Source organism: Arvicola amphibius, chromosome 4 (genome assembly GCF_903992535.2).
Source record: "Arvicola amphibius chromosome 4, mArvAmp1.2, whole genome shotgun sequence".
Taxonomy (NCBI): domain Eukaryota; kingdom Metazoa; phylum Chordata; class Mammalia; order Rodentia; family Cricetidae; genus Arvicola; species Arvicola amphibius.
In genome coordinates, this window is record NC_052050.1 from 151339753 (window position 1) to 151358916 (window position 19164).

General features: G+C 41.4%; 1 protein-coding gene across 1 annotated transcript in view; it reads left to right on the forward strand.

Annotated features, from left to right (window-relative positions):
- The window catches only part of Csmd1 (CUB and Sushi multiple domains 1), a 1175551-nt gene that overhangs the window by 716670 nt on the left and 439717 nt on the right, over nt 1-19164 (forward strand). The window contains exon 8 of the mRNA XM_042054928.1: nt 16169-16256. Within this exon, the coding sequence (XP_041910862.1) occupies nt 16169-16256 (88 nt within the window). The remainder of the gene's footprint in view (nt 1-16168; nt 16257-19164) is intronic.

Sequence of the window (19164 nt, forward strand, 5' to 3'; positions counted from 1 at the left end):
GGATTCATGGCCCTTGGAACACTGTGTGGCGATGCTCTGAAGCCATGGCGTGTTCTGTCTTCCTCTGTCGGGTCGCTGTCTGTCTGCTCAGTCATCTTGGATGTCTACTCAAGAATCTGCTCTGAAAATGCACTGCCATCCTCACTCAAGGTTCTCTTCTTAGATTCAGTTCTGAAGTTGTTGGGAGCAGGCTGAAGCTCACAGATTCATTTTGTTTATTCGGTAGATTTCAGAGTCTAAGGAGGAAATAGGGTTTGAATCTCCCTCTCCAGTCCTTCTCACAGAGATCTGATTCTTGACCACATTTCTTGTCCCACTTTTACTGTATGTAGACACCAGCTAGGTCTAGAATCTAATATCTTTCAATGCATTGTGTTACCTCTGTGTGTGGACTGCCTACTCTTATAAACAGAGTTAACTCAATTATTTACTGTGCGCCAGTATGAGTAATCTTGGGTTCCACACTCTGGGCAGCACGATGCATCATCTACCTTCTGTGTCTTGAATGGATCCAGTCCTGGGAAGGCAAGGTGTCACCTATCAGATCCTCAGTGTCCTGATAGTCCTGTGCCCTCTGTTGTTAAAACCTTTAGAGAGGAGTTACACTCAGCTTCATCTAGCAGTATCAGAAGCTAGGTACCAGGGCACTATTGTAACTGCCGCACATGCACACTGACAAAAGATCAGCCTCATGAAAAGATTTCCATACACTTCGCAGTGTGACTTCGACGGCCATGATGGGCTGGTCAAGAGGATCATGGGAAGAAATTCACTGGAAAGGAGATCTGGTCCATCCTGAATTTGGGGGAAGAGCAGCTACTTTGCCCCATGAAAATGCCACCCACCTTTATAAATTTTTATTAAAAGCTTCTTGGAAATTCACAACGTAGACCCCACTGAACAAATGGACACCTTTTGGGGTACACGTTTGCACAGCCTACTCTAAGCTCTCTCTGAGTGTTTTTCTTTTGCTTTGTTTGACTTTTCTGCTGTAGTTAACTAGCCTCAACTGAGTTAATCTATACATTTGGTTTAGGTATGAAACCTTAGTGAAGCTAGTTCCCAGAGTATAGGAATGGGCTAGAAGGAGGATATTGGTGCAACTATAACCTCAGAAGTGTGGCATCACCCAGGTGGGATTTTGAGAATCAGGGTGTGGCAATGGGGGGTTGTAGTCCCTATATAGGAGTTTTCAGAGTAACCTGATGCTTATGTGAACTTCCTGTCTTCAGCTTTACAGGCAAAACTTATACTTGGGATTCTTGTGACAGCATAAATTTTAGGAATATTGTGATAACCTCTTGAGAGATAAGAACATTTCATGTTATCTTGAAAGGATTTTCTGTTTCACACACTGCCTATTTTTTGTGTTGAAATAAATAACTTTACTCAAGACACAGATTCAATCTTTACTATAAGCACCTGGATATCCTGTCAGATAAAATAAAACTACTTAATGAAATCAGAAGTACCAGGATTTCGACGAAGCAGGATTTTCCTTTGCTGAGTTTCAGTCTAACACCATGTAGTTGTTGCTGTCGGTGATGACGAAAGGGCCAGGCTGGGGTCTCCAGTTCAGTCTGAATGACTCCCTGTGTTTATATGCATGTTCTGTGTGCACAAGCGGGATCTGGTGGAAATCAACAAATTACAGGCAAGAAGCCAAAAAGTAAGGCCATTGGCTAGATGAAGTGACTTGCATCAGCTGCTACCTCACAGACAGCCAGGGACTGGTCTGCTGCACTGGTGGCCAGATCCCTTAGGCATCTCAGCAACTTCTGAGTTTCAGTCTCTGAAGCTCCTATAGAGACCTAAGTGAACAAACAGAAAATTGGGCACTGACAATATAAAAAAACTAAACATGGGATCCAAAAGAGTGCAGAAGTTTTAGAAACTTTCACGTGCTTAGTTATGTTTATCTGATAAAGCCAAGGATAAATCTGGTAGGCAGAGACCCCCACTATGCATGTATATTCACTTTATGTGTGGAATAATTTTCAAATCAAGAATTGAGATTCAGAGTAATTAAGTGATTTTTAAGATTTAATCGGATTGTGCAAGATATCCCTAGCTGGCTGCAGAGAGCTTTTTTCTGTATCTTACGCCTTATTCAACACTCTGTGTCATTATTTGTGACGTAAGCCCAGTTAGACAGGTTAACACATAGCAAGATTTATCAGCCATTTTTCCAGCAAAGGAAAAGGTGAGACATTCCAAGGCCTTGGCTGGTACTTTCTACAATAAGACCAAGAACCACACATTCAGCGTGCAGGGTAGATACAGCCCAGGCTGACCTTTCAGTGAGGCAGCAGTGTGGTAGAGACAGCTGCTTTCACTAGAACAATCATCTGCACCTTCATAGTTTCTATTCCTGAGATGTAATGAGTGGTCCCGATACTTTAAACAATCATGAGTAAATTCACCCAAGTTATTTTTTCCCCTCCGTGGCTGCAGTTTTCACAGCATGGTGTTGTAAGATGTGTCGCTGGTTACACACCAGGCATGGGGTGGATGCTTAAGAAATAGAACTGACGGCGCTAAGGCTGTGCACATGCTGGCTGGAGGAAGGGCTTACGTTGCATGTGACATTTTCATTTTATGTTGAGGACAACAGCCTAGTTTCAGATATGTTTGCAATATTTTTCCATGTTATGTTTGAAAAATATACACCGTTAATATTTATTTTAAAGTGAAGGCAGATCCACTTACCTTTTCTGAATGAGAGTGGCCACATGACTAATTGACTGAATGGGGAGTCTAATTCTTGTATCATCTCCCTGCTGACACAGTCAGTGGCTGTGTGGCAACTCTCGGCATGCCTCCCTGGCTTCTGAAAGGGTGAATTCACTTATGATTTACCTATGTCAGGTTTCATTTGCATCATTCTAGAGGGAGCAGCCTTTGTTTGGTGTCGTCCCTACTCACTAGGTAGCCTGTCAGTCTGAAGCAAAATGTGGTGCCCCAGAGATGCCCTGTGCTCAGAGTCCTCCTGGGCACCCAGAAGCAGCCTTCAGGCTGCTCCTTGAACTCGTGGCTACAGGTGTCTTTTCAATTTGCATAACTAGGGTTGTATTTTGCTACCCCAAAGTGTTCTAGGTTGTGTTTTCTTCGATATGAGTAAGAAAAAGTGTTCACTATGTATAGTGTTAAGAACTGTGTCCTACTTCGGTCATGGTGGCGCATATCGGTAGAATTTGCTGAAGGAGGTAGAGGCAGGAGAATCAGGAGTTTGAGGCCAGTCTGAGCTATGCATTTTTGAAGGAAAAAAAGGAATGTGTTCTAAATTTCTTCACTGAAAGATAGTCAGTTGAAAAATATAAAAAGAAGTCATCATCAACTTGAAAGTAATTTGCTGATGATTCCTGCAGGATGGCAGTGAGTTGACTGTAAGGCTAGTTCACGGGCTCCTTGCCTGTTATGTATTAGGCCCCTTCACCAGGACATGGGAACAAAGGGAGACAGATAGAAAGAGAAGAAGAGGAAGAGGAACAAGGCCTGGCAATGATGTCTGCACTGTCATCTTTTGACCAAACCACCCCCATGTGTAAATAATATTGATGAATGAACTTGACAGGGTTTCAGACACTTACATTAGTTTTTATAGTTAGAGAAATTATTTGAGGACAATATGCATTTCCATTAAGAGGTAAACTCTGAATTATCTTTCCATGCATTAAACAAAATCAGAAACACCACTGGCCTAGTTGGCACTCAAATGTAACCCAGAATCTAAAATCTGTGATATCTTCCTTACCTTGTGAGGTGTCTTGGGAGCTTGCATGTTTCTCTCAAGAGAAACACATCTATAATTTCTATAAAATGGAAATGCCCTGGGAAAATGTATGGCGCTGGCTCAATATCTCACTGGAGATGAGCTGAGAGGGCCGTGTGGAACACTCGAGAGAGAACCAGCATCAGTGAGAGCTCCAGGAATGATCCAGCATTGTTGACTGAAGCTCTGCCCTTCCAGCAACAAAAGCCATAGCAGTCTGCAAGTAAGAAACAGGGTCAGAAATGGTGGCTTTAGCAGACATTGCCTAAGTCATTTTGCTTTCATAACTTGGAATTTTAAAAATTAGACTGATTTTTTCCCTCTGTTGAGAACGTAAAGACATTATACAAACGGTTCTCTCTCCATAACAATGATATCAACAATAGCAAAGCTTGGATAGAGAAATAAGTATTTATTTTACAAACGATGGATACCGGGGGTGGGGGTGGGGCAAATTCATTCACAGCTATAGAATCAATGTTATGTGTGTCTAACCTGGGGCTCCCCAACTGGCATTTGGTACTGCAAGAAGAGGTGGCAGGACTCTCTGGTGGGTTCTTGTAGAGGTCTGTGTGTTGGTGAATCTTGATTGTGAGCTTGATGGACTTTAAATCACCATGGAAACAAATCTCCAGGCATGCATACGATAGACTACATAGAGAAGGTTAACAGAGAGGACCGTAAAAATGGGCTGCACCATTCCTTGGGCTGTGGTCTGGACTGAAAACAACAGGGAGAGGGAGTGGAACACAGCGTTTTCTGTCTCTCCCTCCTTCCTGTGTTTGCTCTGTGGCTATCCTTCCTATTAACAGTGTGACCAGCATCTTCCTGCTCTGTCTGCCAGACACACCTACCACACCAGTCAGTGTCCCTGAACCGCCAGCCAGAACAAACCCTCTCTGCCTTAACTTGCTTGCGCCAGGTATTCTGTCATAGCAATGAAACAAGCAGATACTACAGTCTGACATGTGGAAACACAGCGTACTTTCAGAACCAAGGTTTCTCAAACTTTGGATTTTGAAGGCAAGTGGATGATTTCAAGGCACCCCTGAACCCGAATTAGACTTACATACACCTCAACCCACCTCAGCATAAATCATAAGGACACTTTACTTTATCTAGTGCCATACACTATACTTTGCTAGAAGAGTTAAATCTCCGCTTCCAACCTGTGGGCTCTGGTCTTTTGTGTCTTGACCGGAAGTGAGCTTGCTGACCTCACCACGTGTTCCTCCTGTGACTGAGCAATGAATGATTCTTATTCTTGTATCTCCATCTCAGGCTCTTTGCAACTCTTTATACTCTGAAACGTCCGTCCTTTGCTTTGGGCTTCCGGAACTACAATGCATACCTCCCTGCTCTTCCTTCCTAGCCACTTTGCCGTTATAGCCCCAACTCCACATGCTGCTCCTGCTTCAGCTTGGCCTGAGTTTGGAAGAATTCATTATCGGCTCAGGCACGTTTTTGCACCAACTGTATGTCCGTCACTGCAAAGATTTTGGGGGTAGACAGGAAATGAGACAGCGAATACTTCCTACCCCTGTGCTCGTGTTTCAGGGGGAATGAACAAACACCCTTACTTCTGCTATGTTCAATGCACGTTTCTGCTGAGGCCCCAGTAATACTGTTTGCCCAGTGAAAACCTCACCAGCTCCCTCTTATTGAGGCTGACAGTCATCAAGTTTCCCGCTTTTAGTCACAATGCCAATGGTCCTCTCAGGAAAACACTGACACCCATCTCTTGCTATGCCACCCAGCCTTAACCTAATGTCATTCCGCCGGATATATAGCATCAACTCTCTCTTGGAGTATTTTTTTTTGAATTTTTCTCCATCAGTCTGGTTCAACTCTGTGAAAGCTAGAGTCTGTCAGATATTCACATTTTCTGCATGGACCTTCAGTTCATGCTGTGTGGATCCTGAACCAATTAGACAGATTGGCCACAATTAGCTTGCTACCCCTTTTGTAAAATGTTAATTTCATGTTGACATTTGGTAGCCTAACATAAAAGTCATCTGAATTATTAGTTTGCTACCAATAAAAAGGCATAATCTGTCAAAAATGCTATTATCCCTCTTAGTGTTTAAATATAATAACTATAGGACATAAACACAAACACTGTAAAAATGAGATTTCACACCTCCTCACTTAGAGGCAGGAAAGCGTGCTTTACTGTGTAGCTACCGGGTTTGAGTTATAAGACACTAAACTCTGTGCTTTGGGGAGCGAAAATTCCAGGAACTGTTCTCTCAGCCTGTGCTTATGCTGTGCAAGTCTTTTCTTCGTTTCTTAATGTAAAGTGTGTGTTGCTTTTAGAAAAGATTATTTTTCCTGCATGTCTTTCTATGTTGATCTGGTGATCTGTTCCACCCCCTAATCTTTTCTAGAGTAGACACCAGCACACTAATATCCCCAGATGGAATGCCCCAAGGTCAAGTATTGCAGATATGGACTTGAGGTTATTTGAGAGCTAAAAGAGCCCCCTGTGATTACTTAGTTCCCACTGTCCCCAGGAGAAAAGGAACAGGGGTGGATGCTGACAGTGACAGCTTCTGTTAAACAGCAGTGTGTGGAGCATTGCTAGGGGATCTCACAATCTCCACAGCAGTGTTGCTTACTGATACTGCAGGTGGGAAAATGGGAGCCTTCAAGCGCCATTGTATCCCTACAGGGTCCTGTGGCAACAGGTAGATTCATGGTGGAGTCCAAATCTACTTCATGCTACACCCAGAGAGCAACCCAACACATTTCCAGGCTTCATCTACCCCTGTTTTTTTTTTTTTTTTTATCAAAAAGTGCATAGTATGATGTGTTTTATTTTCTAACAGGTTTTTATCATGCTGGTAATTAGAGTCTTTGACACTGGGGATCCTGTCTAAAGTATAATGAGCATCTTCTCTAATGGGGGTGAACGGTGGGTGGGGCTGCTCGTCCTGTTAGTGTCTCCTCTACAGATGTGTTTCCTTGGAAGATCTCTTTAGAGGGAAAATAGCTTAACCCAGAAAGAAATGGGGGCTTTGAAATCCAAAACCCCAGTGTCCTTAATGAAATGAGCAGGATGTGTTGATGCATTTCTATTTCCTCTTTTATTAAGCAGGAGAAATGACTCAGACACAGAAACCTGCGTGGATTGGACGCATGTGGATGTGCTGGTCATCTGTGGGTCACATGCAAGGTTCTTGCCACTGCATTTAATGCAATGTCTCATGGTTTCTATGCAAAACTTCACACAGTTTTTGAAACAGATAAATGAGAGTATTAAATCTTTTTCCTAAGTTTACCAATGTAGAACTTGCTGATTAGGAACACAGCAAAGAAAATATAATATATTCATTTAGAATTAAGTGAATAAATGCCACAGCAGGACCATATATGAAGATCACCTTAGGTAATCTTCCAAAACCTACAGATTTTAAATTTTTTTTTTAGTGAGATAGGGTTATGGTCTCAGAACTAGAAGTGAGATTTTGTGAGGAAATAAGAATTAATTAATCATTTACTCTCCATGACCCCAACACTGTGCATATGCTATAATACTGTGTATGTGTTGTAATCACTATGTCACCCCAGTGGCATGCCATGCTGGTTTGCCAAGGTGGTCGTCAGTGTCCACAGGCAGCTTCTGTCTACTGAGTCCCAGCATCTGCTTTCCTCACAGTCACATCCTCAAGCATCATAGTGACGCAGAGTGAAGCTACACATGGAAGATTTGAAAAATATTTAGGTTTCAGAATAAGTAAATCAATTTATCAATATTCTAATTGCAGTGTCCAACTTCTATTGCAAAGATTCTCAGTTAATTCAACCTGTTTAAAATGAATAACAAAGATCTGTTTTCATTTGAATTTTGGGCTCTGTTAAGCAAACATTATAAATTATAAAATGAAAATGTATAATAAGAATCAATACCTTATGACATTTATCAATATTGATATTAACATGTCAATATTTGTACACCTGAGTGCATTCATTTTGCCTCTCTGTATTTATAATGATTAATATATATCTTAAATGTTTTAATAACTTGTTATTTTCATATTTATATGTAATATATAAAGTGATAGACTAGATAGATAGCAATGATCCTTTAATGTATTAATTGCCATATTCTTAAATAAATAATTACATACTTACTGCCCTCAAAAAATTACTATGTGTACTTTTGATATATATATATATATAATTAGTATTTTCTATTTTTTATTTATTTTCTTTTATTTTTTAAAAAAGAAAACAAACTATCTTTCTCACTTTACATATCAATCCCAGTTCCCACTATCCCCCTCCTCCCATTCCCTCTACATACTCCCCCAACCAACATCTTATTCCTCAGAGAGGGTAAGACACATTACTTTGGGGAGGGTTCAGGGCCCTCCCTATTATATCTAGGCTGAGCAAGGTATCCATCCAAAGAGAATAGGTTTAAAGAAAAAGCGCCAGTACAAGCAGTAGGGATAAATCCTGGTGTGGCTCCACAGTCTGCCCCAGCAGCATTCAGACGGACTAGTTTCATTCTATGCTGATTCCTTCCCTGTCCAGCTGGAGTTGGTGAGCTCCCATTAGTTCAGGTAGACTGTTTCAATGGGTGTCCCCATCATGGTTTTGACCTCTTTGCTCATATTCTCACTCTTCCCACTCTTCAGTTGGACTTTGGAGCTCAGCCCAGTGCTCTACTGTGGGTCTCTGCCTCTGTTTCCATCAGTTGCTGGATGAAGGTTTAATGATGATATTTAAGATATTCATTAGTCTGACTACAAGACAAGGCCAGTTCTGGCACCCTCTCCTATATTGCTTAGGGTTTTAGCTGGGTTCATCCTTGTAAATTCCTGGGAATTTCTCTGGTGCCAGGTTTCTTGCTAGCCCCATAATGGCTCTCTTCATCAAGATAATTCTTTATTTGCTCTCATCTTTGTCCTTCCTCTATCTCAACTATCCTGTTCCCTCAAGTTCTTCCCCTACCCTTTTCCCCTCCTCTTCCCTTTTCATTCTTCCTTCTCCCCCATCCCCATGCTCCCAATTTTGTCTGGCAGTCTTGTCTATTTACCCTTTCCAGGTGATCTATGTATGTTTTTCTTGGGGTTCACCTTGTTACTTAGCTTCTCTAGGATAATGAACTATGGCTCAATATCTTTTAGTTTACAGCTAGCATCCACTCATGAGTGAGTACATACCATGTTCATCTTTCTGGATCTGAGTTACCTCACTTAGGATTTTTTTCTAGTTCTATCCATTTGCATGCAAATTTCAAGATGTCTATATTCATGGGATCTGGCACTATCTTCTGGCTTGCAAGGGCACTAGGCACACATTGTATACTCACATACATGCAGGCAAAATACTCATATACATAAAATAAAAATAAATTTCTAAATTCTTAATAATAATTTTTTTAAAAATCAAAGAATTGATAAATGGAAGGTTTGAGATTCAGTTACAATGTATTTGATATGTTGTATATATTATATATAATATTTCAATGCACATATAGTTTATAATTGTTGAACTAAATATGTATTTGGGTAAATATATGTTTAATTGTTGTATATTTACATATATACTTGGAATATATATCATATATGCATATGAGTTATAGGATATCTATTGTGAAGTTAAATATTTGTCTTTAGATATCATGTATACAATACAACATGTATGCATGTATGTGGGCACACATATATGTGCACACACACATATGAACACAAATACACACATAGATTCCCAAATCAATTATATGTTGTGCTCAAGCCTTTTTCACTTATTTATGCCCTGATATCATCAATCCCATGCAAAGAAACCCAGATGCTTTTTGTGTTATTTGTCATTGCCCTGAGAAGACTATATGCAGCATTCTATAAGATCTGTTATGAGGAGACTATAGGGATCATCCTAAAGGATCCACTATGAGAAGATTGTAGGGATCATCCTATAGGGTCTGCTATGAGAAGACTATATGGAGCATCCTATAGTGTCCGCTATGAGAAGATTATAGGAGCGTCCTTTAGGGTCCATTATGAAATGACTATAGGGAGCATCCTTTAGGTTTTTTCTTTTTTGCATGTGCTCTGAGAAACTTCCACAAGGAGAAATCAGAGTTTCAAGCATCCACGGAGACTGGAGTGAAAGTCCAGACCATGACCCTTAGATGTATCTTTCCCCTGAACTCTCCTGGTGGATTTGACCTGCTTCCACAGGTCAGTGCAGGGCAAGGCTGTCTTCAGGTCCTGAAGTACATACTTCAGAGTGGGACCAGGGTCTGAGGAGGCTTGTGACAGGTCACTCTCAAGGCTCTCTTGAGATGTTCCCTGGTGCTAATTCCATTAAGTTCACAGGGTTTTTCTATTTGGCTCTGCTTATTTTCTCAGCTCCTTCGAACAGTAAAGAAGCATCATGGTTTAATCTGAAGATACATAAGGAAAATATGTCCTCTTTGGAAATTCCTGCCAGGGTGATTTGGAAGCAGAAAGGGTAACAATTGCTAGGACGGTATTTATCAAGTAGGCTGCTCGCCTCTGCCTCTGGCAGCCAAACAGAATGGGGAGGCAATTATGTGAGAAAGAGCAAGAACCCAAGTGCAGGCTGAAGAGTCTCTCTCTTTGTTATGCCATCCGGGCTCATTTGTTCTCTTTTGTGCTTCTCAGTAATAGAGTTAGGGAATCATATTAATATTTAAAATATAGCTTAAATTCATAAACCACTGTAAACTAGCAGAATTTTGAAGCACTTATCAGCAGAATTTCAGATAAGAGAACTTGGGAAGTTTTCAGATATAAAATTAATATAAAGGTATTTACTGGGAAAAATGTGCTTAATAAACATTGCATCAAAATATTTTGTTAGAAGAAGCATATTTTCATAATTTAGGTGTTTGGAAAACACAGCCCTTGGCTCTCATATGACAGACAGCAAGTTCAATATCTCTGACTGGAGATCCACTAATAAGAAATGCTCAATGAAACCAGAAACACACTGGGTTTATGGCCATTTAATTCTGTATAAACTCCTTCATCAACCTGCCCAGTACTAATAAATACTTCTCATCAAATGCCAACAGCTCTTACTTTACTCATTTTTACGGCGGTAACAAGCAATTGTTGAATGCGGATGGACAAAAACCAACTTCAGCCATAGGTGTCAGATACTCTACAAGGAACAAAGGAGAAGCCAGTGCCTTCTGGGGTGCTGTGGCTTCATCCTGTGCTGCTCTCTAATGAACGTCATTGGGCTACAATTATACCATCATTAAAGCCATCACATGTGTTGGGTCAAGAGGAGCCCAGCGTCAGATCCCTTTGTTGAGATGAAATCTCGTAAAGTTCTAAAGAAGGGGCAGGCCTTATTCATTAGTGTCGTCCCTGTTGCCTTCTGTATGCATTAGGAATACATGTGCATGCTTATTGACTTCAAACTGAGAAGTCTGTGGTCTGTGGTGTCCCCCTGACACACATCCAGGAACAGGCAATCACTCATCCAAAGGGCAGGGATGGAGTGGGGGCACAATGGCTAAGAAATCTGAATCAGAATATATTTTGTGTGACATTCTTGATTGTGTCACCTCCCTGAAGGTTTTAAATGATTAGTTTGTCCCAAAGTTGATCCAACAGAAATATATCTGAAGGCCATTTAAAAAAAAAAAAAGGTCAGTGGTTAAAGCAGGCAATAATAATAAGCCACAAAGTTCACCATAAACAAACAGTGTGAAAATATCTCCTAGTCTGGATGATTTATTCCTATGATAAATGGAATTTGAACTTGGAAGGATGCCCCATGGGGAGACTTAGTCCTTGCTTATCACCCAGCACTAGTCATGGAGGGGAGGGTTGTGCTTTGTGATTATCTCCCTTGAACTGGGGGTTCTAAATGAAGGGAAATTGCAACCACAGGGCTGGAAGGAATCCTAGCAGCATCCTTGGTTGGGAATGAGATGACAACACCATTCTACTTCCCTTTTTCACCCTCAGTGCCATTTTATCATTTTTATGAAATGTATAAAAGAAATGCAAACATTGAAAAACAAAAGCATTTTTTTCTTGAATAGCTTCATTTTAGTTTGCCAAGTGCTTGAACATTTTTTAAAAGCCCCCCCCCCATCACTTCAGTGTGCTCAGTCTGGTTCAGGGTTGTTCTAGTTACCTTTGACTGTAAGCTCCGCATTGCATTGCCTAGAGTTGTCATTCTGTTGAGGGATTGTCTAGATCACATTGGCCTGTGTGAGCATGAAGGGATTGTCTTTATTGATAACTGACATAGGAGGACCCAGCCCACTCTTCTGGGTTGTATAAAAAACTAGCAAAGGATGATCTAGCAAGTAAGTTAGGAAGCAGCACCCACAGTGGCTTTCCTGTACTCCTTGGCAGAATGAATTCCTTGACTTTGGTAACACTTCATTGTATAGCACAGGGCCCTGCCTCCAGATTCCTGTCTTGAGTTCCTGAGTTCCTGCCTTTACTTGCCTCAGTGATGGCCTGCCCCTTAGTCGTTTGAGCCAAATAAATTCTTGCCTTCCCATTGCTTTTGATCAATGTTTTAACAGAGCAACAGAAAGGAAACTAGAAAGGGATGAATGGTTTCAAAATTTTGTTAGTTTGTGTCTGTCAAATGGGTTCTAATGCAAAAATCCTGTGGAGTAATTCTATGGAATGAAGGCCAAGCTGTAAGCAATTTGTACTGGAGAGTCTCATAGTTGCATCTGTTGACTTTTGAATCATCTCTGTCATAATTATTATTTTTAATTATTTATTATTTTACTAGTATCAGCCTTATCTCCACTAGCTTGTTTCTATCCTCCCTTGTCATCAAAACATCCTCAGTGGCTCCTTCCCTGGGCGCCTGCTCTAACTTCGTGGTTTGTTACAGTTGAGTTGAATGCTGATCTTACCTGCCTGCCATTCACAAGAGCAGGGCACTTAATGTAGAAGTATTAGCTGCACACTGCATACCTCGCAGTGCTCTGTATCCAGTTAATAACTTACTGCATTAACAAGCTATGACAAAATATTTAAAATATACACTGCAAGCTAGGAGATGGTTCCATCAGTGAAGTGTTTGCCTTACAAGTAGGAGTACCTAAATCTGATCCCCAGAACCCACAGTTAAAAAAAAAATAAAGAGGGTAGTGTTCGCTTGTAATCTCAGTGGCAGTAAGGACAGATTTCTGAAGTTTACTGGCCATTTAGAGAACCTACCCAGCAAATTCCAGGCTAAGAAGAGACTCAGTCTCTGAGAGAAAGAGTAATGTAGGCAGTACCACCTGAGGAGTCATGGAGGATAATAGCAAAGGTTGCCCTCCAGTGTCCACCCAAATGCTCACAAGGTGCCCAGGCACCTACACACACACTCCCCAAATACAAACTCACAAATACATAATCTCTACGTCTTAAGTTCCAAATCTATTCAAAGTTTGTACAAATGTTCTCATCTGTAACCAATCACTTACTTGCAAATTTCACTACCTTTTTTAAAAAATGTAGTAAATGTGTGTAATGAGTCCCTCTTTGGTATTTTCTGTTTTGAGTTTTAATGGTTTTGACTAGAATTTAACGTATTTATTGACATCTGTGGCATGTGTCCCATGAGGCTTGGAAAGATACGGTCTAACATAATTAGACTTGAATGGTATTTGTGTGGTTAATTCTTCCCTTTTGAAACTGTGTCTCTGATGCTCCAGGGACTCTGCTTGAAGCAGGACTATCCCCACAGCTCCTTGTCACCTTTTGAGAGGTATCACTCACTTCTAAAGAGGAGAGAATGTGTGTGGCTCTCTTACTGTTGGCTTGGCCACACCCTGCTTATGCCCGACATATTCTGTCACCTTGTCACAACAAACATCTGCCTCCACTTAAGTTGCCTAGAGTCTACCTCCCTATCTGTGCAATCATGTTTTTCCTGTATATACCCTGTACCTTCACAGAAGTTATCAGTCACTTTCTGCTCCTGTGATAAAACAGTATAACCCAGAATGACATAAGGAAGAAAGCCAGTTCTTGGCTTATCTTTCCAGAGGGAAAGTCTATGATGATACAGGTAGCTTGATGGCAGGCAGTCAGAGCAGGAGTCCCGAGAGGTCACATCTTCACCCACACTAGGAAAGCAGAGAGTAAATTGGAAGAGAGGTGAGGCTCACTCTCAAAGCCTGCCCATACTTCCTCCAACAAGGCACCACCTTCTAAAGGTTCCAGAACCTCACCCAACCAGTGCCATTGATGGAGGACTTCCTGTTTGAGTACCTGGGCCTATGAGGGACATTCCTCATTCAAAACTGCTCCTTGGTGTTGTGGTTCTGACAGAGTAGAGAACTGCAGACAGAGAGGCGAGATCCCGACCAGGTGAGCTACTCCTGGCAAAACATTGTGCTTTCCATTCCCAGTGAGATTATGTCATCCTGGGATGAGCCAGAGCTATTCTGTTTGAGGGACTCAAGTCAAGAGGGACTCTGCATGCGGGGCTCAGCTAGAGGCAAAATATGGTGGGAATCATGTGGGCTCAAACTTTGAAATCACTCTTTTATTAGATAGTCTCAGAGAGTAACTAGTGGGCCATTCATACTGGTTAATACGCAAAGGATACTCAGTAAAATCCAGGCTGAAGGAAACAAGATGTTTCAGAATTATGGGTAATAACATATTTCCATCTAAACCTATGGATGGAGGTGTGTGTGTGTGTATCTATATTATGTCCAAGGCTGTCTCTATCTGTATGCATGAATATATATCTATATAGCTACCATTATATCTACTGTCTACATATGAAGATATCGTATATATTCACACCCTAAATCATATGTAATCATCTGTAATCCATTTTTAATGTTTATATCTTACCCACTCAAGCTTCCAAACCCTTAGCAACAACACCGCCCTCCTCCCTGCCCACAGCACCACACAGCTTCTGTTATCCTTGTCAATTGAGCTTCTTTGGCAAGTTCACCATGTCCTTAGATGAAAGCTCAGCTTAGAGCGTGCAGAGTTCAGTGGCTTTGGCAAATTATTTTTCTTTATTGTTTAACTCTTTTTGCTCTCCCTTCTTTGGGTTACAAGAGCATTGATCATTGAGGACCATTGGGGCCCCGTACTGTGGCACCATACTGTGGGTTCTTCTTGCTTAGGCAGCATAAAAATGTGTTTTCCATAGCTCTCCAGATCAGGAGTATGGGAGTCAGCAGATCTGTTTTCCACTGAGCTACATCTGCATGACTGTTGACGACAGTCTTCCTGACTCTCCCCATAGGCGTCACTGTGTGATGGTGGCCTCACATGCATACTGTGGTCAACTCTACCTGTCGTATTAGGATTTAACTGAAACAACACTTCATATTACTCATCTCCAAATACAGCTAGACCTTGAAGGCCTAGGGTTTATGGTTTCAGTCCCTAGTTCGGTTGGTTTCATTGACCCTCTCTGTGGATGTGGGACCCACTTATGATTTTGTCTGAAAATACCTGAAATTCCGTCTCTTTATGCAAGGATAGATTCACAGTGTAGCAATTCTTGCCCTCTGGCTGTTTCTGTGTGTGTGCTTCTCACAATGCTCTACCAAGAAGGGATCCTGCATTTGCACTGTCTTCCCCTGAGCTTTGTCTATACATTCTTTTTGCTTCTACCCTGTGCTGCAGTCATGGATGACACCAAAGCCCAGGCTTGGTGACATCCAGAAGACAGAAAAGATGGGCTCTGCTGTCCCATAGGGATCTCTCTCAGAAGCACTCCCATGGGCATACCGCAACATCTCACTAAACTGAACAGCATCACAAGCCCTCTGTTAAACACACTTCTGACAAGAAAAAAGAAGTGTCTGTGATTGGATGTTAATGTAGGGTGAGGTGGATGTCAGAGTGCCATCCACTCCATCCAAGGCACGTGATCCTTACAGACTATTCTGTGATGTTAGAAATCCAGGAGGAGGCTTGGGAAGCTCACAAAGAAAACTGCACGGCCGTACAAAGGGGATCACTCCATGTCAGTTCAATGATACAAAGTTTAAACTTGTATCAGTTTTGTTAGACTGTATGTTCGCATAGATCTTGATGATTATCAACTGCACTGTTACCCATGGGGAGTAGATGAAGCAGTCTTCTTCATAGGCACAGGCCTTTTCCCTAGTCCTATAAACTGGACCAACACAAGAGCAGTCATTGAAAGCAAATGAGCTTCTAATTAAACTTTCACCTCTTCAATAGAAAAAAAGAACTAAACCAAAGGATGTCACCGTCTATTTGTGGGCAAAGTTGCCTTTGATTTTCAAGAGCAAAGATTCACTTTAATGCAGCTGAGCCGGCTTCAGTACAAGAGAATACATGTTGAGTCGTGGTCCTTGAAGCTCTGAATTCTGTCTTGCATACATTTCCTGAGTATTTCCTCGATTGCTGCGCAACCTGCTGACAACCTTTCTCTCTGTTGTAGTGACCCAGGGAGGCGTGTCTCTGGTCTCTGACATGTGTCCAGATCCTGGAATTCCAGACAACGGCAGAAGAGCAGGTTCTGACTTCAGGTAGGAAACAAAATAATGGCTTGGAAAATGAGTTATCTTGTAACACATGCCTGGCCTGTCATTTTTATCTCAGTCGTCCTATTGATGGAACCATAACTTGTCATTGATTAAGAAGCTGGAGTATTTGCAGAACCCTAGATATAATATGGTGATAATCTCTATAGTTTCCAAGTATCTTGATGTTAATGGCTTTAGAAACTGTGTGAGGCTAAAATTTTGACTCACAAAGTATGCAAAAAATTGTCTTTATATATGTATATACATATGTATATATTTCATATATATATATATTTCATATATATATTTCATATATATATTTCATATATATATTTCATATATATATATATAATGCTTAAAAGTAAAGACCACAGAAATTATTGTAGCCTCATGATTACCGCCTCAAATAAGCTTTTAGGATAACAAATACTACTGGCCCTCAATGCCATTTACTCCAAGATGCTGCCCAGCATTTTAGGATTAAGACGAGCTGGATACCCCTCTCCAGTCGCTGGACCATGAAGCAGCTGTGATTACAAGCACTCCAGGACTTTGCATTTCTTCCTGTCTCTTAGAAACCTAATGTTTGTCACCTTATGTGAAGAGCTGGTAAACCAGAGTAAGCTGAAGAAAATCAAGAGTGAAGGACACAGGAAAGGAGTTCTCCTTCCTATAATCTGCCCATTTGTTTGAGAGACAGACAAAATTAAGGCTACTAACATGGGCTGAAAGCTGTGTTAGCCACGCGGAGGGAAGTCAATGGATGTTCGGTAGGCCTACCGCAGCAACAGTGCCATTAAAGAGGGTGGGGAAACAGGATGCTTGTCTCTGACATGACTGCCACAAAGCTGATCGTATCACTGGAATTTCTGGCACTAGCAGCACAGTGTTGTAGACTGGGTGAGTCTACAACTTATTTTATGTCCTAGTCTGGGAAATCTAAGGTCAAAGAGCCATATATGACAAAGCCCCAAAGTGGGGCAGGCTGTTGAAGGTGAAATTGGGAGCCTTATTGAATGAGGATGCCTGGGCCTCTTTCCTCCCACCTTCTCTGTCCTCTCTTTCTCTTGCCCTCTCTCCCTAGGAAGCCATTAAGATCCCTGCCCTGGTGCACCTTCCAGTGACATTGAGTGCTCAGAGCTTAAGGAGCTACCGTGGAAGCTCAGGATATTCAGGGAGGCACAGAAGATTGAGGCCTAGCTTATGAAGTTTCAGAGGGAAGCAAAGACTCCGTCAGGGCTGTTCATGTGCTATTTTGTATTAACAATCTGTGGATGGGAAACCTGTGCTTTCCTGGGGCTGTAGGCACTTGTCAGCATGGTGGGGGGGGGGGTGGAGAATCATCTGTGAACAGTAAAATGCCAGCATCATTAGGGCAAAGGCTTCTCACAAGTATTTCACAGTCAGCAGAAAGAAGCTGTGGTCCATAGGGGCATGAGGCAGCAATTTGGTAGATAATATTCTCCATATGGTCCTCGTTTAAAGGCATAAAGAGGTCATAGTGTGTAGCTGGGACTTGTCACTATGTGGCAGGGTCAGCGTCGCTCTCAGTAGAGGCCAGGATGGCCACTGACAAAAGTGCCATTTCAAGAGAGACCCCCAGCAAAGGAGAGATGTCTGAGTCATGAGACAACCCCAAAGATAAAGTTTAGAATGGAGTCAACCTGAGCTTGCACAACAAGCTGTGTCTGTTATGGAAGGCAGAGATGGAGACCAGCAAGCTGACCCAGGCTTTCTGGAGCCCAGATGACTATCATTGAGTCCCAGATGCTTCACATTGGGCACTGTATACTGTTGGGTTCAATTTTGTTTGATCAGACTGTAACTATGACCCGGTTCTTCTGTCTTAGACAAAGGAAGTATGTAAATTAATATCATCATCATAATTACTTACAGAAGGGACATATTTAAGAGACTTTGTATTTTTAAAGAGACATTGAACTATTAAAGTGTTCAGATTTCAAAGTTGGACTGTTTTATATTGTAATATTAATTGCCTAACATGGGGCAGCAGGAAGCCAGTATGTATGCTCGGGCAGTCAGAGAAGGAAGACAGATCTGCTTTTAGAAGACACCCACGATCTTCTGTTTAAGTGTGTTAGCTTCCCCAGGTCTCTGTGTTGTCCAAGCATGTCTCCAAGCATGCAACAACCAAAACTATAGCCCCTTGGAAATGGCTGGAAAGGAAATCTAAAGAGAGTTTTGATTTTATTTTGAGATTTCATAGGAATTTATTGCTAGACAACTCTTCAAGGAGAAAAGATGAAAGCTTTGCTTTCCGATTGTGTAGTGTTTGACTTGCCTGAATGAACCTTATTACAAGGTTCGTTGGAAATGTGTACTATCAATGGTTTCTTTACTCTCAAGCCGAGGATTAAGGAATTCTGATTTTGGTCCTGAGTGTGATTTCAGCTCTTAAGTTTTCCATGGTGACCTTTATTGGGCCTAGGATGTAGTGATCTATTTTGTATTTGTTTGGACTTTTTTTTGAAACACATGGATATAAGATTCTGTGAAAACCCTTTTCTTTAGCTACAGAGATTATCTTGGCTTACCTACCTAAATTGTTAATAGACTGTCTTGTATCAATCAATATCAGATTCAGTGATGAAATTACTATGGTCAAGAGGTGTTGGATTCTTGAAGTATCCTGTCTTCTTTTAATGTTGTGGAGGGAAAAGTGTCTCACACATGCCAGACAAGCATCTTGTAGGTTGTGGCACCACCTGGCATTATTTTGCTTCCATACCATTAGATTTCACTTGCTAGAAGTTTACAGGTATCTTACACACGGTTTCATGATGTATAATCCTATAAGAACTTTGTCTGGTTTCACCGTCACAGTAATGGTTATCTTATAAAAATTAACTTGAAATCCTTCTGAAGCACGATTAATAAAAGCTCAGAGTCA